This window comes from Oncorhynchus keta, chromosome 29, assembly GCF_023373465.1.
Source record: "Oncorhynchus keta strain PuntledgeMale-10-30-2019 chromosome 29, Oket_V2, whole genome shotgun sequence".
Taxonomy (NCBI): Eukaryota; Metazoa; Chordata; class Actinopteri; order Salmoniformes; family Salmonidae; genus Oncorhynchus; species Oncorhynchus keta.
Genome location: NC_068449.1, coordinates 20,139,605 through 20,165,941, shown reverse-complemented (window position 1 = coordinate 20,165,941; position 26,337 = coordinate 20,139,605). Strand labels below are relative to the sequence as shown.

The following is a 26,337-nucleotide window of genomic DNA, read 5'->3' as shown; positions in this document are numbered from 1 at the left end:
GACCTCACTAATGCTCTTGTGGCTGAATGGAAGCAAGTCCACTCAGCAATGTTCCAACATCTAGTGGAATGCCTTCCCAGAAGAGTGGAGGCTGTTATAGCAGCAAAGGGGGAAAAAACAACATATTAATGCCTATGATTTTGAAATGAGGTGTTTGACGAGCAGGTGTCCACATACTTTTGGTAATGTGTATTTAGTATGAAGGAAAAGCTATGATCAGGGTTTCCTCCTCCATCCTTCCCCCATAGTGCAGCTGTTCAGTTCCCTATGTACGGCTGCATGGTGGCTGTCCCAGCCGTGTCTGTTACGGTGGCGATAAAGATAAATGGCTGTAACTGCGGGTCTCTGTCTCCTCTCCGCCTGGCCCCTCTCTCCCGGGATGTGGCCAGAGTGCCAGCTGATGAAGACGGAGAGGCCCAAGCCCAACACATTCATCATCCGCTGCCTGCAGTGGACCACTGTCATCGAGCGCACCTTCCACGTGGAGACCCCCGAGGAGAGGCAAGCTCAGCCACAACCCCTCCCTGACACATACACACAGTCAAATACACACACACCACAAGCATGTGCATTCACATTGTACACAGTACACTGGTTGTTGGCTGACCCTACAGTCTAAATTGCCTTCCTGTTGATAAGATGACAATTACATGATTGGGCTGAATTAAATCATGTTAAATGAGGTGTTGTAATCTCCCTCTCCTTCCTCTCTCAGGGAGGAATGGACGAAAGCCATTCAGGCTGTAGCAGATGGCCTACAGAAACAGGAAGAGGAGCTGATGGACTCCTCCCCAGACCCAATGGACATGGAGATGTACCTGACCAAACCCAGACTCAAAGTGGTGGGTCCCCGCCCTCCTCACCCTGCCTCACCCCAACCATGCCCCTTCCTGCCTCACCCCAAATCTCACCCTGCCCCTTCCTGCCTCACCCCAAACCTCACACTACCCCTTCCTGCCTTACCCCAACCCTCACTGGCCCGTCCTGCCTCTCCCCAACCCTCACCGGCACTTCCTGCCTCACCCCAACCCTCACCAGCCCTTCCTGCCTCACCCCAACCCTCACCAGCCCGTCCTGCCTCACCCCAACCCTCACCTGCCCTTCCTGCCTCTCCCCACCCCTCACCGGCACTTCCTGCCTCACCCCAACCCTCACCTGCCCTTCCTGCCTCACCCCAACCCTCACCGGCCCGTCCTGCCTCTCCCCAACCCTCACCGGCCCTTCCTGCCTCTCCCCAACCCTCACCGGCCCTTCCTGCCTCTCCCCATTCCTCACCGGCCCTTCCTGCCTCTTCCCAACCCTCACCGGCCCTTCCTGCCTCTTCCCAACCCTCACCGGCCCTTCCTGCCTCTCCCCAACCCTCACCGGCCCTTCCTGCCTCTCCCCAACCCTCACCGGCCCTTCCTGCCTCTCCCCAACCCTCACCGGCACTTCCTGCCTCTCCCCAACCCTCACCAGCCCTTCCTGCCTCTCCCCAACCCTCACCAGCACTTCCTGCCTCTCCCCAACCCTCACCAGCCCTTCCTGCTTCACCCCGGCGCCCGGACACTTTCCGAAAAAATAAAATCCAAATTATATTTCTATATAATGCGCCGAATACAACTGGTGTAGACGTTACTGTGAAATGCTTGCTTACAAGCCATTCCCAACAATATAGTAACACAATTAAATACACAAGAATGGAGCTATATTTATCCTTTTATTTAACAAGGCAAGTCGGTTAAGAACACATTCTTATTTACAAATACAGCCCAGGAACAGTGGGTTAACTGCCTCGTCAGCTTGGGGATTTGATCTAGCAACCTTTTGGTTACTGGCCCAACGTTCTAACCACTAGGATACCTGCACGCCCCATATACAGGGAGTACCAGTACCAGATCTATGTGGAGCTACAGTTGAAGTCGGAAGTTTACATACACTTAGGTTGGAGTCATTAAAACTCGTTTTTCAACCACTCCACAACTTTTCTTGTTAACAAACTATAGTTTTGGCAAGTCGGTTAGGACATCTACTTTGTGCATGACACAAGTCATTTTTCCAACAATTATTTACAAACAGATTATTTCACTTTTTAATTCATTGTATCACAATTCCAGTGGGTCAGAATTTTAGATACACTAAGTTGACTGTGCCTTTAAACAGCTTGGGCAATTCCAGAAAATGATGTCATGGCTTTAGAAGCATCTGATAGGCTAATTGACATCATTTGAGTCAATTGGAGGTGTACCTGCGGATGTATTTCAAGGCATACCTTCAAACTCAGTGCCTCTTTGCTTGACATCATGGGAAAGTCAAAAGAAATCAGCCAAGACCTCAGAAAAAAAGTATGCAAGTATAAACACCTTGGGACCAGGCAGCCGTCATACCGCTCAGGAAGGAGACACGTTCTGTCTCCTAGAGATGAACGTACTTTGGTGCGAAAAGTGCAAATCAATCCCAGAACAACAATAAAGGACCTTGTGAAGATGCTGGAGGAAACAGGTACAAATGTATCTATATCCACTGTAAAACAAGTCATATATCGACATAACCTGAAAGGCCACTCAGCAAGGAAGAAGCCACTGCTCCAAAGCCGCCATAAAAAAAGCCAGACTACGGTTTGTAGCTGCACATAGGGACAAAGATTGTACTTTTTGGAGAAATGTCCTCTGGTCTGATGAAACAGATATAGAACTGTTTGGCCATAATGATCATCGTTATGTTTGGAGGAAAAAGGGGGAGGCTTGCAAGCCAAAGAACACCATCCCAACCGTGAAGCACGGGGGTGGCAGCATCATGTCCCCACAACATGATGCTGCCACCCCTGTGCTTCACGGTTGGGATGGTGTTCTTCAGCTTGCAAGCCTCCCCCTTTTTCTGCTTTGCTGCAGGAGGGAGTTGTGCACTTCACAAAATAGATGGCATCATGAGGGAGAAATTATGTGGATATATATATTTATATATTTTGTGGGCGGAACTGAAAAAGTGCGTGAGAGCAAGTAGGCCTACAAACCTGACTGAGTTACACAAGCTCTGTCAAGAGGAATGGGCTAAATTCACCCAACTTATTGTGTGAAGCTTGTGGAAGGCTACCCGAAACGTTTGACCCAAGTTAAACAATTTAAAGGCAATGCTACCAAATACTAATTGAGTGTATGTAAACTTCTGACCCACTGGGAATGTGATGAAATAAATAAAAGCTGAAATAAATCATTCTCTCTACTATTATTCTGACATTTCACATTCTTAAAATAAAGTGATGATCCTAACTGACTGAAGACAGGGAATTTTTACTAGGATTAAATTTGGCTAAGGTGTATGTATAAACTTCTGAATTCAACTGTACTGTATATACAGGGAGTACCAGTACCAGATCTATGTGGATCTATATTCAGGGAGTACCTGTAGCTGATCAATGTGGAGCTACACGACCGGTCAAACGTTCAAGTTTTTTAAAACAATTCTTACCATTTTCTACATTGTAGAATAATAGTGAAGACATCAAAACTATGAAATGACACATATGGAATCATGTAGTAACCAAAAAAGTGTTAAACAAATCAAAATATATACAGCTTGGACGCTCTTGGCATTCTCTCAATCAGCTTCACCTGGAATACTTTTCCAACAGTCTTGAAGGAGTTCCCACATATGCTGAGCACTTTTTGACTCCCTTTCCTTCACTCTGTAGTCCGACTCATCCTAAACCATCTCAAATTGGTTGAGGTCAGGGGATTTTGGAGGCAGGTCATCTGATGCAGCACTCCATCACTCTCCTTCTTGGTTAAATAGCCCTTACACAGCCTGGAGATGTGTTGGGTCATTGTTCTGTTGAAAAACAAGTGATAGTCCCACTAAGCCCAAACCAGATGGGATGGTGTATCGCTGCAGAATGCTCTGGTAGCCATGCTGGTTATGTGTGCCTTGAATTCTAAATAAATCACAGACAGTGTCACCAGCAAAGCACCCCCAAACCATAACACCTCTTCCTCCATGCTTTACAGTGGGAAATACACATGCAGAGATCATCCATTCACCCACATCGCATCTCACAAAGACACAGTGGTTGGAACCAAAAATCTTCAATTGAGACTCCAGGCCAAAGGACAAATTTCCACCGGTCTAATGCCCATTGCTTGCGTTTCTTGGCCCAATCAAGTCTCTTATTGGTGTCCTTTAGTAGTGGTTTCTTTGCAGCAATTTGGCCATGAAGGCCTGATTCACACAGTCTCCTCTGAACAGTTGATGTTGAAATGTGTCTGTTACTTGAACTTATTTGGGCTGCAATTTCTGAGGCTGGTAACTCTAATGAACTTATCCCCTGCAGCAGAGGTAACTCTGGGTCTTCCATTCCTGTGGCGTTCCTCATGAGAGCCAGTTTCATCATACCGCTTGATGGTTTTTGCGACTGCACTTTAAGAAACTTTCAAAGTTCTTGAAATGTTCTGTTTTGACTGACCTTCATGTCTTAAAGTAATGATGGACTGTCATTTCTCTTTGCTTATTTGAGCTGTTCTTGACATAATATGGACTTGTTAATTTACCAAATAGGGCTATCTTTTGTATACCCCTCTACCTTGTCACAACACAACTGATTGTCTCAAATTAGAAGGCACACCTGTTCATTGAAATGCATTCCAGGTGACTACCACATGAAGCTGGTTGAGAAAATGCCAATAGTGTGCAAAGCTATCATCGAGGCAAAGTGTGCCTATTTGAAGAATCTGAAATATGAAAGATATTTTGATTGGTTTACACTGTTTTGGTTAATACATGATTTCATATGTGTTATTTCATAGTTTTGATGTCTTCACTATTATTCTATAATGTAGAAAATTGTAAAAAAAAATGTATAAAAACCCTTGAATGCGTAGGTATTCTAATACTGTTGACCAGTAGTGTATATACAGGGGGTACCAGTACCAGATCAATGTGGAGCTATATACAGGGAGTTCCAGAACCAGGTCAATGTGGAGCTATATACAGGGAGTTCCAGGACCAGGTCAATGTGGAGCTATATACAGGTAGTTCCAGAACCAGGTCAATGTGGATGTCACGGGATACTAGGAGTGGTGGGTTGGAATCAGGCGCAGAGAGCAGGGTTCAGTAAATCGTGATTTATTCTCCGGCCAAAAAAACGGTCATGCCAACATACAGGGCGCATAAAACAGACCAGCCCAAAACCAAGACCAAACAGTCCGGAGAATACAAACATGAAAACCACAGTCCAACAGAGTAACAAAAAACAATCCCGCACAAAACAAGGGCGGGTCAAACTACGACATATAGGGAAGCTAATTTAACTAAAATACACACAGGTGAAACCAATAAGACAAAACCAACAGACAAGGGAAAAAGGGATCGGTAGCGGCTAGTAGGACGGTGACGACGACCGCCGAGCACCGCCCGAACAGGCAGGGGAGCCAACTTCGGCGGAAGTCGTGACAGTGGAGCTATATACAGGGAGTTCCAGTACCAGATCAATGTGGAGCTATATACAGGGAGTTCCAGTACCAGATCAATGTGGAGCTATATACAGGGAGTTCCAGGACCAGGTCAATGTGGAGCTATATACAGGGAGTTCAAGGACCAGGTCAATGTGGAGCTATATACAGGGAGTTCCAGTACCAGATCAATGTGGAGCTATATACAGGGAGTTCCAGTACCAGATCAATGTGGAGCTATATACAGGGAGTTCCAGTACCAGATCAATGTGGAGCTATATACAGGGAGTTCCAGGACCAGGTCAATGTGGAGCTATATACAGGGAGTTCAAGGACCAGGTCAATGTGGAGCTATATACAGGGAGTTCAAGGACCAGGTCAATGTGGAGCTATATACAGGGAGTTCCCAGGTCAATGTGGAGCTATATACAGGGAGTTCCAGGACCAGGTCAATGTGGAGCTATATACAGGGAGTTCCAGGTCAATGTGGAGCTATATACAGGGAGTTCCAGGACCAGGTCAATGGGCAGAGGTACTAGGTATTAGAGTCAGTGATCGAGTCAGTGCAGATAGTTCAGGTACCATTACCTGACTATTTAGCAGTCTGGCTATTTAGCAGTCTTATGGCTTTGGGGTAGAAGCTGTCTAGGAGCCTATTAGTCCAAGAGCCGATGCTCCGGTACCAACATCAGCCATGGGAGGCTTAGCGCCAGATGGCGTGTCCACTCTGTTTCATCACCACACATCTGTGCTCTTAAGTCATGACACAAAGGTCTAAGAGCACCGGAGTGCATGTCTCCTACACAACCGTTTTCAACATTCTCACCAGCCCTGAGGGTCAGAGGTTAAACAAGTCACTGCAGCATATAGTCCCACCATTAGAAGAGTGGAAGTTGCAGAGTGGATGAAATGGTACCTTAAATGCTTCTGTGTTGTTGTCAGTGGGATTATATGTCTTGACTAGTTAGAGCATGAATTTGTTATAGCCGCTGTTTGTAACCCGATGCTGCTTTTCCCCCCCTCGCTCATAGACTATGGACGACTTTGAATACCTCAAACTCCTCGGAAAAGGTACTTTTGGCAAAGTGATCCTGGTGAAGGAGAAGGCCACAGGACGCTACTATGCCATGAAAATCCTGAAGAAGGAAGTGATCGTAGCGAAAGTGAGTAGAGGCCACTAACCGTTAGGAGAAACATGAGAAAACAAAAGAGGGAGAGACTGCATGGGGGCGGTGAGGGGCGATCATGGATACCTAAACGGCAGCCATTGTGGGAGTTGCACAAACACTCTTTGTGATCTCTTTCAGGATGAAGTGGCACACACACTCACAGAAAACCGAGTGCTCCAGAATTCCAAGCATCCGTTCTTGACAGTGAGAGACCCCGCCATCCACTCCATCTACCTAACCCAAACTCTTCTCTGGCCACAAAGACTGAGGAGCCACTCCACTTCAGCCTGAGAGCTTCCATTCAGGGGAGATGCTGAATCTGTGTTGGGAGAGTTTGAGCAATGTTTGCAAAGACGGCAATAGACTTGGCTAGACACTAGACATCTCATTGTTAGTTAACCACCTTTCTCAAAGTCTGTGATGGCTCACAATGCGCAACTCTTCCACATTTAGTGGCTGGAGTAACACATGCATCTTCTGTCCATCCCACTGTGGTGAATGGGGCTAGCAGTTGTCATTCAACAGTTATATCCCAAAGGCAGATATCACTTCAACAAAGACTTTGGTTTGTTATGGAGAACTTGCAATGGCGGGCTTAATTTTTTGATCCATTGCAGTTGTTTAAGTTATTGGTGTATATCCCCAGGGTCCCATCTGGCTCAGTTGGTAGAGAGAGCATAGCGCTTGCAACGCCAGGGTTGTGGGTTCGATTCCCATGGGGCACCAGTACGAAAGAAGTATGAAAACGTGTGAACTTGCAACTGTAAGTTGCTCTGGATAAGAGCGTCTGCTAAATGACTCAAATATAAATGTATATCCCCAGGGCCTGAAATACTCCTTCCAGACCCATGATCGGTTGTGTTTTGTAATGGAGTATGCGAACGGCGGAGAGGTGAGCTTTTTAAACAGTCAATAACACCTGACACACAAGATCCAATTTAGCTAGTAGTAGCCAATAACGCCTCCCACCCCTCCTTCTGTGTACGCTAACCTTGTTCCCTCTGTCTCTCCTCTCCCTCTCTCTTATCTTCCTCCACTAGCTGTTCTTCCACCTCTCCCGAGACCGGGTGTTCTCGGAGGAGCGGTCTCGGTTCTACGGGGCGGAGATAGTGTCAGCGCTGGACTACCTGCATGCTGAGAGGAACGTGGTCTACAGAGACCTGAAGGTAAGGCGGAGGAGCACAGTCTGCGGACCGGGATATAAATAGTGTCCACAGCGGTAGCAGGCCTACCCTGATTCAGTCCTCACTGCAGCTGGAGACCTAGACCGCCCCTTTCTACAGCCGGAATATACTAACCACCATCTCCTTCTGGGCAGATGTTCGATTCCTTTATTTATCTTTGTGTTACCATTAATGTAAATAAGCAGTGATGAAAAATGTGTATTTTAGTATTGACAGTCATATTTTACCCCCGTCATCAAACTTATTCTGTCCAGCTGTAAATTGTTTGTACCAGAAGGAAGAGACTAGTACAGAAACTCAGTGATCTGTATTCATAGCATAAGAGCAGAGGTAGCAGAGGCATGATATGACTGGTTTTAAAGGGGGGGGGGCATCTGTAGCCCTGTTTCTTCCAGCTGATGAAACTATACCAGCCAGGTCAGCATAGCCTCCACCCTCCTCGTGCCCCCCTCCCTCTGCTCTCCCCATGGGTTAATGAGGCAGGCTCCCAGCCTGCTAAGGTTCTCCTGAAAATGCCAGGGTAGCAGTTTTGGAGGATGTGCTGACTCTGGCCTGCCTGCCTGGTGCTGCTGGCCACGTGTGGGCTACAGTTGCCAGGTGACTTTTACTCAGAGGACACACTGATATTAAAAGGACATGCATTGCTAGCTCATGCCTCTCAGAGCTGAAGCCAAATCAGCTGTGCCTCAATCACACAGTCACTCCCCCTCCTCCTGTTGCTGATACGTCCTGTCTCATTCTGTCTCCTTGTCTCAGCTGGAGAATCTCATGCTGGACAAAGACGGACACATAAAGATCACCGACTTTGGACTGTGTAAGGAGGGGATCACAGACGGGGCCACCATGAAGACCTTCTGTGGGACACCAGAGTACCTGGCCCCAGAGGTAGTGTATTCTCACAGTCCATTCACAATATGGGGGTCAATAAATCGTATCATTTTTTTTACATAAAAAAAGCCCAACCCATGTAACCTTCCTCTTCAGTGCACACTCTTTTGGCATGTTCTCTTGAGTATTTTTGTCTATTCAAATTTGAGTGTAAAGCAACTGAAGAGAATAAAGTCACATAATTGGTAAATAACTGAAAGAATTAACAGACCTAACACGGTTTGAAGAGAGGAACTGTATTGCAGCGAATATATCCCACTACACACATCATCGTAAATGTCTGTTGTCAGGCATATTGTTAAGGCATACAAGCCATGTCACATTTTTTTCTGGTGTATTTCCTATGTCGAATGTAGTTGTGTAATTAATTGTAAGATGCAAGGCTCCCTTGCAAAAGAGACCTTGGTCTCAATGGGACTCCCTGTTAAAATAAAGGTAAAATAAACTGTTGAAGAGTGACTTTGGGACAGTTGTTCCTAAATGCCTGTCTAATCTCCAGTATAAGACATGCAGCTAATGAGTCTGCAGTGTGACTAGGGCAGGACAGGTTGTTCCCATATTTGTTGTTTGAGAAGGCATGTGTACAGGGGTGTGGCTTCTCCCCATTGCGTGCAGGTATGACTTGGGGTGTATAACACGATAGGGCATTGTACAGTGTGTGTGTGTGTGTTGCTAGTCCCCTTGCCTCTTGCTGTAAGAAGGTTTTCTAGGAGAAGGGTGCCCATGTTAACACAGCTGCTGACTCGTTGTTTTTAGCCTCCATTTGGAATTTGCTGGGGGGTTTGGCAGTGCCTCAGGAAACGTGAGTTTCCGCCCTGAAGAAAAGGTTACATTGGCTACAGCTGCTCCTGGCACTGAGGGGGCTTCTAGCCGACTCCTGCCCAGGATACCTATCCCAACCTGGGCAAAGCCAGGGCCACACTCTGGACCTGTTGTCCTCAGTTCTCCCCTGTAACAATCGCCCATGGCGTTTTCATCTGACATCTTTATATTCCTCTCTCTTAGACTCTTAGCTGTTCATATTGTCACTCAAATATCACATGAATACACATTAGACTGGCAAAATGACTAAATGTATGGAATATGAAGAAAAAAATGAAACCTGTCAAATTTCCACTCCACCAACAAGAGGGGTGTGGACAGTTTGTGTCATGAACAGTGCTTGTGCCCATGGAAATAGACATGGCGCATGCTCATGCAGGGGGGGAGGGCCCAATGCTGGAAGGGGGGCCCGAGTGGAAAAAGTTTGGGAACTCCTGCTCTAGAGAACCATCCTAATTTACGGCATACAGTAGCCATCATCACCAAAGCCAACTAGGGCATGAATTACTATATAACCATCATGTCACGTCCCTCACACTAGGGCAAGCAACAGGCAAATTATAATTTAAAAGAAAGAATCTGTTTGTCATTTTTGTCCATGTGTGGTATGTCATAAATGTGCTGAAGAACAACCCTCCCCCTCTTTAGCATTCTGAACACAGTAACATAGCTAGTGGCACCATATAACAGCCCCAGCTCTGCTCCTCCTCTGGCAGTAGAGACATCAGGGGGCGTTTCCGTGGAGACTGGGTCGCCATAGAGCGTCTCTATGGGAACCAGGGCCAGGCAATGTTACAGGTTGTTCTGCAGTAAACAATGACCTTGTTGTGTGTGCTGCACAGGAATGCTGTAACGTCTGGGAATATTCCACAGGCCAGACCCGCTGCCCAGACCAGGGCTGTAAGCCTGCATCTTGCTAACACCCATGGAACAAGTTTCACCTAATCCACTGTGAAATAGTCATTTTATTGAAATGAAGTCGATTTGTGAAAGTAATGAACAATGAAAAGGAGAGTGAAGGGCATGTGTTTGGGAGAGGGACAATAGCTGTGTTTGTGTTAGAGGGAGAATAAGGCCAGAGAAGTAAGATAGAGGGCAGTATCAAGTGGAGGAAAAGTACAGCAAGTGTACGTTTCACTCCTACCTCCTCCCTGCACTGTGCTGTCCTTTGGGCCAGTGTAACAGAGCTGGTCCAGGCAGCCCTGGTTACGTGTGTGAGGGATGAGCTTGGCTCCTGTGGTCCTGGCAGCTCCACAGCTGTGGTACTCTTCTACATATATGGGGCAGCTGCAGGCCCAGCTGTCGTGTGGTGTGAATCACACGACAGCAGTGCTGGAAATAGAGACGGTCCAGTAATCCTAGCACCGTGCCGGCTTCACGTTACCCCTGCCCTCCGAGTCCTCCTCGCCCCTAACCGCAGCGCCAAGCAGCGTGCCCACAGATGCAGGCACACACCACCCGCTCAAACACACACAAACACACTCTGGTTTTGTTCCATTTACGGTCACATCTGTCCATCTGTTCTGCCCGCCTCTTCTCTCTGGGTCTGTGTACCTTCATGTCCATATGTAATTCTATTAGGCTGCCCTTTTACCTATGAATCTATTCCTGGACCAATTTATCTCACCTCATATAACCTTGTTTTAAAGAACAGTCTGTTCTCATTGGCTTGATTCCACCTACAATAGCCTTCCTGTTGGATATTGACCCAACTACACTTCCCAGAAGGCCTTGTTTAATAACAACTCAAATACTATGTTTGACATTCAACAGGCTGCACAGTTAGACAGCACAGAGCCAAATCGAGCCAATTGATTAGAACGTGTGAACACGTCATCTTCCAAGATGTGTGAACCTCCACTTCCGTGACTAAGGGCTGTGGCAGTGGTGTGGTGTATGTGGTTGCTGCAATGGGGACTCTGCTTCCACTAACTGGCCCTAGCCTCTCCAGCCTCCAGCCCCTGCCCAGCCTATCCCTCTCTCATGATGGTGTGTAGTGTGTACTGCAGACCTCTAGTGATTAAATATGCAGGGCTCCAGGGGAAACTCTATCCCTGCTCCTAATGTGAGATGTGAGTCAGTGTTGGCTGTGGCTGCTTGGAATCCCAGACCAGGAGAAGGGGGGTGGGGGGTTCACTGGCCTCACTCAGGGTTCTTTATACAGCCTGTAGAGCTGCTGACCTCACTACCTACCTAATGTCTATCCACTTAGCTAATAGCTAGGTTTCAGAGATCTAAACCAACAATGTATAGTATGTCTCTCTTGATACTATCATAGGGAAGAATGTACATTTGAACTCCTGCTAGCCCTTGTCCTGTATGCTTCCAAGTATGATTGTGTAACTGTTCCTAATGGTATTATATTGTTTTGAGTTGTGGTTGTCCTGTGTTGTCCAGGTACTGGAGGACAATGATTACGGTCGTGCGGTGGACTGGTGGGGTCTGGGCGTGGTCATGTACGAGATGATGTGCGGTCGGCTGCCCTTCTACAACCAGGACCACGAGAAGCTGTTTGAGCTCATCCTCATGGAGGACATCCGTTTCCCACGTACCCTGGGTCACGAGGGCAGGTCCCTGCTCTCCGGCCTGCTCAAGAAGGACCCCAAGCAGCGGTGCGTAGATCCTCTTGCCAGCAGTTATCCATCATACCGTATGTACAGAATCCCGTGGAATATAATGGCATGGATTGATTTGGCCACGTATTTACTTTGTTTTGGTTCCTCTATCTTCCAGGTTAGGTGGAGGACAGGATGATGCTAAGGAGATTATGCAGCACAAATTCTTTGCTGGGATTGAATGGCAAGATGTTTATGAGAAAAAGGTAAATTAGTGTTCCATTTTCCTTTACTTCAGTGAACAATCAATAGATTTCACCAGGCCTGCAACTGTCTACACTCTGATTGACAGGACAGATGTGCCAATGTGCTCATGGTGTCCTCTCTTCTCTCACAGCTGGTCCCGCCCTTCAAGCCCCAGGTTACCTCGGAAACAGATACACGGTATTTTGACGAGGAGTTCACAGCACAGACCATCACTATTACACCGCCCGGACAAGGTACTACCTGACCCACTGCGTATGCTGTATCTTTACAGAATACACGCACCACACTCAGAGAACAGTATTACACACCCAGATAGACAATCATACTTGTTTTTTTGTTTTTCACTGACTCTTTGGACCTGAATGTTTTTGTTTAGTAGGGGTGATCACAGTCTGACTCAGGATGAACTGGAAACGCAAGTGGTTCTAAATGTCATTAATGTAAAGAATAACTATTGCGTTTCAGAATCTCATATAAATGAATCTCCCCTCTTCAGAGATTTTAAATGATCATGTGGCTCTAAAGGTCAATGTTTATTTTTGGGGTTCCAGAATTGGAGTGTCTCAAACAAAAAAAAACAAGCTGGTCTACATGGTTTAGATAGAATTTTGATTGAAGACAGTAATATTCTTCCTCATTGTCATGGTCATGAGAGAATGTAAGATTTCCACGTGCCCTTGATGTATATGATACATTATACAGTTGCAGACAAATATATTGGCACCCTTGCACTTTTCTTAAATAATTACCTATTTCTAAAATGAGTTTAAATTGAAAAAAAAGCATTTGTTCTCCACACAGTATTGAATTTTCATCATTGTAGATCAAATTTTTATTTTTGTAAAATTAAGTTTACAATTTTTATTTAGAAATGAAATACAAATGGCATGGACAAATGTATTGGTACCCCTTGTACTTGGCTGCACAGCCTTTGGCCAAGATAACTGCAGACAAACCCTTTTTGTAGCAATTTGGCTCACTTTTCAGCAGCATACTGCTCTAATACTTCAATGTTTGAGGGGTGACCTCCACCAACTGCTTTTGTCAGATCTCATCATAGGTTTTGGATGATTCAGATTTGGACACTAGCCACTCTAGAACAGTCCAGCGTTTCTTCTCAAACCATTCCAGGGTGCTTTTGATGTGTGTTTGGGGTCATTGTTCAGCTGGAAGACCCACAACCTTTAACAGAGACAGAGCTCTTTGACAATACAGGTCAGCACTTTGTTTACTGACAACCAAATGAACATTCAATGGAAAGAACACCCTCCCTACAATCAAACATGAGGGAGGTTTGATAATGCTGTGGGGTTGCTTTGCTGCCTCTGGTACTGGGGGCCTTGAAAATGCACAAGGCATCATGAAATCAGCAGATTATCAGGTGTTTTGGAGTCCAATGTTCAACCCAGTGTCCAAAGACTGGGTCTCCATTGGAGGTTGTGGGTCTTCCAGCAGGACAATGATGCCAAAAGCACATACAAAAAACACCAAGGAATGTTTCAAGAAGAGATGCTGTTCTGGAGTGGCCAGCCAAGAGTCCAGATCTGAATCACATCCAGAACCTATGGTGAGATCTGAAAACAGCAGTTGGTGGATGGCACCCCTCAAACATGGAAGCATTTGAGCAGTTTGCTGCTGAAAAATGGGCCAAGGTGCAGCAAGATCACTGATGACTACAAGAAGCATTTGTCTGCAGTTATCTTGGCTGTGCAACCAAGAACTCGCAAATCATTTTGCCGTTTGTCATTACTTTCAAAATTAAAAATTCTAAACTTAAATTTACACAAATAAAATTGCTTATGCAAATTTAGAAAATCCAATACGGTGTCGAAACAAAAAGTTATTTTCCAATTTCATCTTATTTTTGAAGACATAGGGAATTTAAGAAAAGTGCAAGGCTGCCAATATATTTGGTCGCAACTTTATATCTGTACTGTAGCACTCAAATAATTAAATCCCACGAGAGAAAAATAATAGATCGTTTTGAACATCATTCAAGGTATAGATTGCACTCCAAGGCAAATATTGAAATGATAATGGGGAAGGTCCATCTTCCCAGTGCAATTAATGTGAGGTCAAATTACATAGTGCTTATTCAATTCCTCTGGGGGATTTGTGCCCTCTCCTGGAACGTGTGTGTAACGTCTGTTATTCCATAGTTCACTGTGTACCTCACATGGAAGTGCTTGCTAGACCCCTAGCAGTGTGTGCCAAACTGCGCCCTGGCTAGTACTAGGTACATTATGCATTAGGACTCAATCATAAGGGTTTTTGTCACTGGGAGGAAAATATATATTTTGTATTAAAGAGGAAATCAGAACGTATATACTAATGTAGTTTTCTGTGCCATCCCTCTCTCGCTCTTTCCTCCCCACTCATTTTGTATTCCAGAAGACAGCATGGAGTCGTTTGACAGCGAACGGAGACCCCACTTCCCACAGTTTTCCTACTCTGCGAGTGGAACAGCCTAAACACACCCCTTTATTCCTCTGGTCCCACCATTTCCCCTCACCCCACCAGACTGCACATCCAACTACCAGGGTTTTCGCCACATCCTTTCCTTACTTCACCAGTGTTTCAGATAGTATTGTTGAACAGACATTTGCAATCTGCAGGTTCGGTAATTATATGGGAAAATACTCCATACTACACAAATGAAAAACCACTGATTTGTTTCTGTGGCCTTTTAAGACTTTTCTAACTTTTCACTTTTCTAATGGTGAGAGAGAACACTACAATGCATTTCCTGCTTGTCTTGATGTGTGTAGTCAGACAAGCTTGATGTTCATAAAACCTAATTTATAGGAAAAGAGTGGTCATGCAGCGATGTGGTATATGAATTTAGAATGATAAGGCTACACGTTCTTAAACTTTTGTCTTGCTTTTGTCAGCACCTGTTATATTTGTCACATACTATTCACAAAGTGAACGTTTGCCTGGAAAATGTTACGGGACCATAAGGACTATATTGGAATTAGCCATTTAAAATTGAAATGTATTTTGCTGTTCTTTGTTTAAAGGGGCGATCTGCAGTTGTTACATACATTTTTTGGACTCATGAATAAATGATATGTGCCCATTGATTCTTGAAGAATATAACTTATGAATGCCTAATGAACTCAGTTGAACTGTCTTACCCTATCACAACCCACAATATAAGATCATTTACCTCCAAAGTTTGTAAACAAACACTATATAGCCTCACACTATGGTTAAAATGATCATTTTGGATATGATGGCATCCATAGCTCTGTCTATGAATTTTTGTGGTTCCATTTCTCCAACCCATCCCTCAGCTTTTTACATAAACAGGGATGGGCAGACCGCTTTGTTTCAACTGCTGATTTCCGCTTTAATACCAATAAATATTGTGGCCCAACGGCAATAACAATAGATGACCAATGACTTCGTTTTCAATGAAGTGGGAGATTAGTCTGATATTGATTTTTTTAATCAAGACTTTCACACTATCACTATTTGACCAACACTTTGAATCTCCTTGGGCTGCCAGTATACCTAATCAATAAAATGTATTATTCTGTATATCTAACTGTTAGTAGAACATGGTTGATTCTTATAGGACTTCCAATGCACAAAAAACATTCTTATCAGAATTTGAAAGCCCTAAAACATTAGAGAACAAGGTGAGAATTACCCAATGGACCACTGTCAGTCTAATAGAGAAATGATGTAATAGAGTGGCAGAAAGGGGATTCGCAGATACTTAAATAACTCTTATTCTGGGGGCAGGCATAATCTAAATACATTAAAGCTTGCTGTCAATGAATCTCAGAACTGTGTACACATGGTCAATTAGATATCCATTTCCTGTGGTCCCATTGAAAAGACAGAGTTACTCTAACCCCCCTGGACTATCATGTGCTTGGATTGTGGTGCCTCCCTGTCTGAATGTTGTATTCCAAACACTCTAGGCTGCTTCCCTCTGAACTTGCCAGTCAGGTACTGATCCTTTCTGCCCAATCAGGGAATCTTTTCTCTCTTCTGGATTTTCCTCTTCTACAGTATTGGGTGTTTTTCTCCCAGTGTACTCACTGCAGCCTCAATGAGGTCACTATAACAATATAGTCCTTTAGGACTTACTCCATAAACAAACTGGGCTGTGGTTCAGGGGGAAACAAGTTGAGTCAGCTTTGATCTCTATAGGTAGGGATGTGTTCCATTCCTCTGTACATGGCTCTGAGTTGTTATTTATAGAAAACCAGCAATGAAAATGGATTTGACTGTGCCAATGATATGCACTTTCCTGCCCCAAAACATGTATGTATGTATGTATTTGTACACTTGTACTTGTTACACTTTGCTGTCAGAAATGACTGAAACAGCACCTCTCTAGACATCAATTCTGAAAGGTGTGAACTATGAAAAGATAATTTGCGCAATTTACCCCCATATACAGATTGCTGTAGATAAACTGGTCATCTTGAAAATGGAACACAGTTCTCCAATGAGTTTCCAGAAAATTCTGCTGTGTTTTCAGATGACTGATAATCACGATACAAAAGTTAATCATACAAATGAATGTAACAGCTTTTTATTTTTATTTTCATATCAATTCCTCTTTCTCAAAAAATTCTTAAATTGTTAGATCTGATAGTTGCTTAATCCTATGCACACATCATTTGCTGTCACCCTCTGAAAATAGGGAAATGCATTTTATACCTTTTCTTTTTAAAACTGTTTTTGTACTTCCTCTTTCCTATTCCTTAGACTGAGGACACCAGCTTTAGTAAATAAACGATATCCACTTTGTACACTGTTTTTACTGTTTTGTTTTTTTCTTTCAAATTGATTAAATAAAAGGTCTTAACTAAACCTGCCAACTATTATTTCATTGTCTTTTGTTCAGTTGATCATTCAGCCATTCTTACAGACCTCAAGAACTTCTCGGATATGCTTTTAACCTACAGTCATAGCACAAGCTTGACTTGCTAATGTATAAAAAATAAACATCCTTGAACGAGGCGAACGTCTGAAACATAGGAATATACCTAAATACTGAGTGGCTAGATAAGTTGGACTTCTGTACCTCTACAGGACTGCATAGGTCCATGTTTGTCTGTGACTCTGCAGCTGGTCAGAGATGGAGGAGAAGCTCCCCTGGGCCAGACCCAGATGGTACAGTCTCCTGAGCAGATGTTGACAGCCAGAGCTCTGTCTGTCTGTGGCCAGCTGCACTGCTCTTCACTGCAGGATCATGGTTGTGCCCAGCGTGGGACTCACCTGACAACCGTTCCTCACCTGGCTCCAGCTGCACAAACCACAAAACACCTTTGTGCTAGCAGTGATGTTCTGCCCTCTTGGGGGATGTGTTGTGGGGAACTTGTCAATTACTGACTCCACAGTCTCTACCTCTTTCCCCTCACCTCACTGTACCAATCTTTCCTCTTATTATCTCTGAAGATTGAAAACCACTTATGCTTTGCATACAGTGCCTAGGGAAAGTCTACACACCCCTTGCACAGTCTTCACATGTTTCTGCCTTAAAATGAAACATATTTAAATTTGAGTTTTTTTCTACTTCACATTTCCAACATGAGAAAAACATTTCCAAAGTGAGAAAATGTATATTAAATGGGTGAGGTGACATGAAAACGATGTTGTCCAAGGGCAGAAGTATGTGTGTTGTTGTGATTCTGGATGGCCAGATTTATAGCAATAGCTAGCTAACCAATAACTAATTATGTATTTGAGTGACAAGTGCTCATTGTGAAAAAAACCCACACAAAAACACAAGTGCTCATTGTGCAAATGTATTCATGTTTTCAATAAACATTGGAGATTAAATATAGTTTACATATTATCAACAATCCAAGCCAACCCTGTCTGTTTATCCCCAGTCTGTTATTCCCCATAGTTGCGCACGTCTCGGTTTTGTTGCTAAACAACCACCGGAGTGGGTATGTCGAAAGGAATGGGTGTATGGAAAGCGAATCAGCTATTGGGCAGATTTGTCGCCTCTCAATACCGTTTTGCGTGACTGATTGGACTGCACAATGAGACGGTATACCCGGGACCAGTGCACCGGTGTCGTATGGACATGCATGCCGACCTGAGACCTGACTGTGATAAGCTTCCTACTGGGTATCAAGGTTGTGTCGCCAGCGGTAGTTACGTGGCCATTTTTCCCCTCCCGTGAATTTATTTCATATAGGATAGCAGCCTACACAATAAATAAATCATAATGATTACTCAATGGGCAGGGCATGAACGGTAACAACACCGGGACACAGTGCCGTTCGCTCCCGCTTGACAAGCACTACTGTCCCGCATTGGAAGTAACTACCTAGTATCAGGGTGACAGTCATAGTAAGCATACACATACAACGCATGAAGCAACAGTTCACACATCACCAGTTCTCTTAATAACAATTATCGTCCCTTTATAACTGCACATTTACAATTATTTGACTAAAACTAACAGTGAAATACGACTCATCCTCTGGCTTCAAAACACTAGTATAAACTCTCACGGTATGATAGCTCAATGCTATGATGAAGCAATATGGCACCAGGGGGTATGGTATATGGCCAATATACCACGGCTAAGGACTCTGGTTCGATCCCGGGCTGTATCACAACCGGCCGTGATCGGGAGTCCCATAGGGCGTTGCACAATTGGCCCAGCGTCTTCCGGGTTACAGGACGGTTTGCTGTAAAATAACAATTTGTTCTTAACTGACTTGCCTAGTTAAATAAAGGTTAATACAAAATAAAAATAAAAGTTAAGCATGACGCAACTCAGAGTGCCTGGATACAGCCTTTAGCCGTGGTATATTGGCCATATACCACAAATCCCCTGGGGTACCTTTTTGCCATTGTAAACTGGTTACCAACATAATTTGAACAGTAAAAATGTATCATACCCATGGTATGGTCAGATATACCACGGCTTTCAGACAATCAGCATTCAGGGCTCTAAGCAGGTTAATACTTGTTAAGAAATCCCCTTTGTGCATGTGCATAACTATAAATAAATCTGACAGGAGAGTTTGGGTGATGGAAGTAGAACAGAGAATCTCTTGAAACACTTGGACGATCATAAAACAACGAATGTTAGGCTATTTTCTGGCAATTGTGCTGTTATAATATGACTACAAACCGTTATAAATGGCCCATTTGCGAGATTGACTTGTCATTTCAATAGGCATAGGCTACATACTCAAATCTATATGAATAATATTTATCTGAACGGAATATGCTTGTCAACAACATTAAACGTTTTTACCTATAGCCTAATCTGACTACTGTTACCGTCAATCTAATGCGTTCTAACAACTGCGATAGAGCTTCCAATGTTACGTTAATTAACTAAACATGTCCATTAATAATCGCATAATAACATAAGGCTACAACAACAATAAACTGAAGTTATAGGCTATTTATTAAATTGGTTTACCAGCTCCAGGTAGACGACACAAGTGGTAATAAATGATTTGCAATGACTCCAGTGATATCGTCATTTCAATGTATTTATTATATCAAATGGTAGGCTACAATATCATATAAATGAATAGGCTAATTGATGGCCAACAGAGACAAATGTATCATTCTCCACATTTAATGGCAGTTTTATTGAGGACTTTCCCCCATAAAAAGAACCACGCGAGTTCCATAACTTCCATTTCAAATGTCCACTCTAGTAGCCCCCGAGACGCAAAAACTGAGCGTGCATAAAAGGGTTGGAAATAGGTGCCTTCATAGTAACAATCTAAACAGCCTACCACTGGTAAAAAGTTGTCTCTACGTGAGCGCGTGCTGCTCGTTCTCCTCTCGCTCACCAGATGTATACATGTGAAGCATCCGCTTGGCATTTCCACTCCCTTCCAAATAGTGAGAGGAAGCCCAGTGGCATGCAGTGGGAGAAGATAGAACGAGATAGATTTTGGCCGACATTCTGCTATCGATGAAACATTTGACATCAATATAGTTTTGTTTCCAAAACTAAAATCTGTTACGAACAGAGTGAACTAAGTTTTGTAGACATGACATTTAGCCATTTTTTTTTTTAAATGTCGTTGTTTAGATTAAGTGAAAAGGCGAATTCAGTTATTGCATACGCGCAATTCAAGGAGTAGGCGTTCCCTAACGGAAATATGCAAATGTTGCTAAAACGCACCAATAGCGTCTCGCTGGCTTGTGCTTGGCTCTGCCCATCGCCTTGCTTGCTCTGTCCACTATGACAATTTTGTTCCCATTTGAAATTACAGGATGTGGTCTATCTTGGTTTAGTTATAAAAGTATTTGGCTGTACTGCTCTCTCAACCCCCCACACACACACACAAACACACACACACCGGGCATCCCTACCACTCACTCACTCAATAGTTAGTGATGGGCATTCCGGCTCTTTTCAGTGAGCCGGCTCGTTCAGCTCAGGCCACCAAAAAGAGCCGGCTCTTTTGGCTCCCATACAGCTCTTTAAAAAATATATGTTTTGTATTTTTTTCAAGTCAAACCGTTTGCGATAGTTTGACTATGATTGGTGTTAAAACAATTCTAATTAAATTATTAAATGAAATATTACTCTACCTTTCCCACAATGTATTTAAAATGCATTGGTTTGTTATGAAAAACAATATCAAATCAAAGTGTATTTGTCACGTGCGCCGAATACAACAGGTAGAACTTACAGTGAAACGCTTACTTACAGGCTCTAACCAATAGTGCGGGAAAAAGGTATGTGTGTGTGTGTGTGTGTGTGTGTGTGTGTGTGTGTGTGTGTGTGTGTGTGTGTGTGTGTGTGTGTGTGTGTGTGTGTGTGTGTGTGTGTGTGTGTGTGTGTGTGTGTGTGTGTGTGTGTGTGTGTGTGTGTGTAAGTAAAGAAATAAAACAACAGTAAAAAGACATTTGAAAATAACAGTAGCAAGGGACCAGGACGACTGATCCGTGTAAAGGAAAGAATGAATTGGGCCATGTATCGTGAGATTTTGAGTGAAAACCTCCTTCCATAAGCAAGGGCATTGAAGATGAAACGTGGCTGGGTCTTTCAGCATGACAATGATCCCAAACACACCGCCAGGGCAACGAAGGAGTGGCTTCGTAAGAAGCATTTCAAGGTCCTGGAGTGGCCTAGCCAGTCTCCAGATCTCAACCCCATAGAAAATCTTTGGAGGGAGTTGAAAGTTCATGTCGCCCAGCAACAGCCCCAAAACATCACTGCTCTAGAGGAGATCTGCAAAGAGGAATGGGCCAAAATACCAGCAACAGTGTGTGAAAACCTTGTGAAGACTTACAGAAAACATTTGACCTCTGTCATTGCCAACAAAGGGTATATAACAAAGTATTGAGATAAACTTTTGTTATTGACCAAATACTTATTGTCCACCATAATTTGCAAATAAATTAATAAAAAATCCTACAATGTGATTTTCTGGATTTTCTTTCTCCATTCGTCTGTCATAGTTGAAGTATACCTATGATGAAAATTACAGGCCTCTCTCATCTTTTTAAGTGGGAGAACTTGCACAATTTGTGGCTGACTAAATACTTTTTTGCCTCACTGTACATGTAGGTACGGTTAAAGTGACTATGCATATATGATGAACAGAGAGTGCTATTAAACATTTGCCTTTAAAGTATAACTTTTTAATGTATATAAACAATGTGCATATAAATCTAACCATTCAAAATGAATACAATCTGAACAGCATAATAGAATATTGCACCATAGCAAAGAAAAATAAATAACCATGTACAAAACTGCAGCATCCCACAAATTGAAATAAATGTAAAAAAAGAAGGATGCTATTACACATGTGCATTTAAAGTATAACTTTTTAATGTATATAAACAAAGTACATATAAATGTAACAATTCAAAACGAATACAATCTCAACAACATAATACTAGAATATTGCACCATATCAAATAAAAATAAATAACAAATTGCAAAACTGCAGCATCCCACTTAAAACATTACACTGGTCCCTCTTTTCTCTCTCTTCTTTATTGCCATGTTATAACCAGCAGCACACAACAATGCTGACCATATTTTGCTTTTATGAGAGATTTGCATTCAGAAATGCAAGCTGCCTACCTTGAGGGGCTGAAGCGGTTTCTTCTCTCAGAAATTATTTGTCCCGTTTTCAAGAAGACGCTCTCAGAGGGAAGGGATGTGGCCACTATGCAGAGTGTCCCTGTCATGACTTTAGTAAGCCGTGAGTAGACAGAGGCCTTGTTCTTCCACCAGCTCAGAGGATCCGCAGATCTCTAGAGGAGCATCTCTTCAGAGCATCTCTTAGAATCAGGTTGATTGATAGGGCAATTCATGGATGAGTCCTTTTTAAAATGTTCATGGCTTTGGTTATTTTAGCTGCATTGTCGCTAACACAACAAACCACTTTTCCATCAACTTGCCATTCTCTGGCCACTCTCAACAGTTCCTCTGCCAAGTTCTCTGAGGTGTGTCTGTCGCTGAACTCAAAGCAGTCCAGAAGACAGCTAGACATCGAAAAATCTTCAATGAATAGACATGTAAGAAGTGGTTACCCTTGATGTCCAGCAGTCAGTGGTAAGGCAAACTGCAGTAGCTTTCTGGACTCTTTCCCATACTGAAGAATGTGTGCTCTCATACAGTTGTGGAATAAGTGATTTGGATAGGGTTTTCCTGCTTGGAATTGTGTACATTAGATTTAGACTATTGCTATAATTTCTAAAAACCTCTGTCCTTCAATATCGAAAATGGCTGGAAATCAGTGGCAATCATTTTAGCCAATGTAATATCAATTTGGCCTTGTTTTGCTACAGACATAGACTTTGGCATAAACTGGTCCATAGAAGACTGCGTTGCTGTGGGTCGCGGAGTAGGCCTACTTGACTGAGTGGATACATCTCCACGTGTGGAGGTGCTGGCTCCACCACTATCACTAGCAGGCCCGCTAGTTTCTCATAGCTCCGCTACAGCTAGCTTCACAGTTGGGTGCACAGTTCGCATATGCTGGTTTAGGTTGTGCATAGAACCGGATTTATATGAGATTTTGATTTGGAAAATTCTACACTGTGCTCTAACATTGTCTACGTTATTAAAATGCATCCAAATGCTACTGTGCTTCCGACTCCTTTTCTAGCTGTTTTTTCACAGCTGTCCTTCCTCTCTCCTCAGTTGCTAAGTGTGTGACTGTGAGTGAGTTGGCTCGGCCCTCCCTCACGCATCTTTGGTTCATTGGTTGACACTGCGTGTCTGATTGACAGGAACAACAGGTGAGGCTGTTAGTCTGAGCAGATAGTCAGAACGAATGTGTGCGCTTGAGCATTTAGACCTATATTATTATTATTTTTTTCAATTCTTTGAATTAGTTAATTCTATTAATGTAAATATTTTGATTATTCATATCTTTATTTTTTTATAAATAGATTTGGCTCTTCTGATATGCGAGCCGGCTCCCAACGTTCACCTACAAGAGCCAGCTCTTACAGCCGACTCGTTCGCAAACGACCAGTCACTAGTAACAGCCTGCCTCACTGCATGACAGTCAGCAGCAGGTCACAGTGAAATATATCTTTTTTAAGAGAAATTACATGGCAGCTGCGGTGCAACTTAGAAATAGCCCAAAAACCTGCAACCCGCGACCAATACATTTTCCCTTGCGACATTGTTTTCAAAGTTGCCCAAGTTGCCCAATTTCCCTGAGCTCAATGTACGCAATGTTGTTGATCCCTTTGTATTTTCAAGTATTGTGGTGGCAGCATCATGTTATGGGTATGCTTGTCACTGGCAGGATCAAAATAATTATGGAAGGAGAAAAGCCCAGATAAAAAGGAAACGCTACCTCAGTTTTCTGAACCCTGGGATAGAGTTGAATTTTTCAGCAGGACAACAACACTTTTTCATGCCAAAGACATACCAGAGAGATGTTGAGTGTTCCTTAATGACCCAGTCTTACTGCTGGCGTACATTTGCTTGAAGATCAGAGACAACATTTGAATATTCCATCAATGACTCCCAACCAAATTTACTGAGCTTGAGCAATTGTGACAAAAACAATGAATAAATGTTGCCCTAAGACTTGTGCAAAGCTGGTAGAATCTTATTCAAAATAATGTACAACTGTAATGGCTGCCAAAGGTTCTTCCACCAATTATTAACTCTGAGATGTAAAGACATACACAATCATGACATTTTCATATATTTGTATTTGTATTCATTTGGAAAATGTTCTACAATTTTTCTTTCACTTTGAAAATGTAGTTGGAGTTGGTTTTGCAGATCTTTAGGAAAAAAATCAAATGTATTCCCTTTGTAGATTTAATTAAGGCAGAAAGAATGTGAAGACTGCAAGGGGACTTTCACAAGCGAGTGTATATCACTAAAGTTGAAGTCTTCCTCCATGTGAGGTTTGCTTGAGGACAACCACAAGTAGAGGCCCTGAAAAAAGGCCTGAGGCATACATCTTCCTCTCCTCACACCCATGACTGTCAATACCCAACTACTCACATGGCTGCCTGTAAGGCCCTCAGTGGCTAGAATAGAGGAGGGTGTGTTAAGATGTTGAGAGGAAGATGAAAATAAACTGGTGTTCGTAATTGACTGGGAAGACAGGTTTCTTTGTCAATACTTTCAAAGTAAGCAAAGCAGAGAAACAGAAGGGTTTGCCCTTAGAGAGAAGTCACAATCTCAGAGAAACCAATGTTAAAGCAGGACAGGGATTATACTGTATCTCAATAACAATGGAGTAAAACCCTATTTGCACAGGACTAGTATTACTGGAGAACGTTGGTTATGTAATTATTACCCCAGAATGTCTGTTATTACAGAGGACTATTTTTCTAACCTGCCCCCTGTAATTATTTATATATTTTAAAATAAATTGACAGTTATGACGGAAAACTGGAGTTTTTTTCCTAGGCCTGAAGTTAAGTCCAGGCGATAACAGGGCTATGCTGATCACTCGAGCTTGGTTTCTACGTTTCTAAACCATTGTGTCGCCATAATATTTGTATTGGAGAAGTGTGATCATCATCATCATTAGGATATTTTTGTGATCCGCAGTAGATGTCCTAAACGCCCCCAGCCTTGCAATGTGAGCTAAACAGTGCACTTGCACTTGAGATGCGTTTTAAGACTATGGATATGAAAGTGAACATATGATTTCCAAACGTTTAGGTCAGTTGTATGCTGCTTTGAGATCTATTGACAGCAAGGGTTGCATTAAATAGGCGCAATAGTTTTTACTGATGCATTTGGCAATATTAAATTCATACGCACAAAACATATGAACAAAAGCATTCATTGTGAAGGTTGATACATGTAGGACCTTCATATATAGGCTATGCGCAACACTTCGTTCAATTGATTGAATCAGTTATTGTTTTCTTGCTCAAAACGTGAGCAACATCTGTCAAACGCAGACATCGATTCGTACGGCATTGGCATTATCAGAGGATCATGGAGTTCTCCAAAAAACAGTAGATTATTCTGGCTGGAATTGTTACTCTCCTGCCATGTAAAAAGTACTGCCATTGGAAGATTTGGGCGGGACTACAATTACAGATGTGTTATTTTGTGTTCGTGTTCCCAAAATTAACTTTTAAGGCACGCCTGTTAATTGAAATGCATTCCAGGTGACTACCTCATGAAGATGGTTGAAAGAATGCGTGTGCAAAGCTGTCATCAAGGCAAAGGGTGGATATTTGAATAATCTCAAATATAAAATATATTTAGATTTGTTTAACACTTTTTTGGTTACTACATGATTCCATATGTGCTCTTTCATAGTTTTAATGTCATCACTATTATTCTACAATTTATAAAATATTAAAAAATAAAGAAAAACCCTTGAATGAGTAGGTGTTCTAAAACTTTTGACCGGTAGTGTATATTAGTGTATATTACCTAACCACCCCAGTAAAACGAATCCCGTCCGAATAGGGTTTTTGGGTTTGGGAAAAGTTTGGTGTCTCATTGTGAGTTTGTCTGGGAACAGATGTGCTTAAACCAACTCCTATTATTATGCCATGTTCTCAGCCCAATCAGTAAGTAGTTATGTTGCACCTACCTGCATGCAGGCCA

The 26,337-nt window shown here is 43.0% G+C and overlaps 1 protein-coding gene across 1 annotated transcript in view; it reads left to right on the top strand.

Moving 5' to 3' along the window:
• The window catches only part of akt1 (v-akt murine thymoma viral oncogene homolog 1), a 40,374-nt gene extending 23,225 nt beyond the window's left edge, over window positions 1-17,149 (top strand). The window contains exons 4-14 of the mRNA XM_052486175.1: window positions 390-501; window positions 716-842; window positions 6,455-6,586; window positions 6,731-6,796; window positions 7,416-7,484; window positions 7,633-7,758; window positions 8,533-8,661; window positions 11,884-12,098; window positions 12,220-12,307; window positions 12,439-12,541; window positions 14,700-17,149. Coding sequence (XP_052342135.1) covers window positions 390-501; window positions 716-842; window positions 6,455-6,586; window positions 6,731-6,796; window positions 7,416-7,484; window positions 7,633-7,758; window positions 8,533-8,661; window positions 11,884-12,098; window positions 12,220-12,307; window positions 12,439-12,541; window positions 14,700-14,779 — 1,247 coding nt within the window. The 3' untranslated portion in view covers window positions 14,780-17,149. The remainder of the gene's footprint in view (window positions 1-389; window positions 502-715; window positions 843-6,454; window positions 6,587-6,730; window positions 6,797-7,415; window positions 7,485-7,632; window positions 7,759-8,532; window positions 8,662-11,883; window positions 12,099-12,219; window positions 12,308-12,438; window positions 12,542-14,699) is intronic.
• The last annotated feature ends 9,188 nt before the right edge of the window (window positions 17,150-26,337 follow it).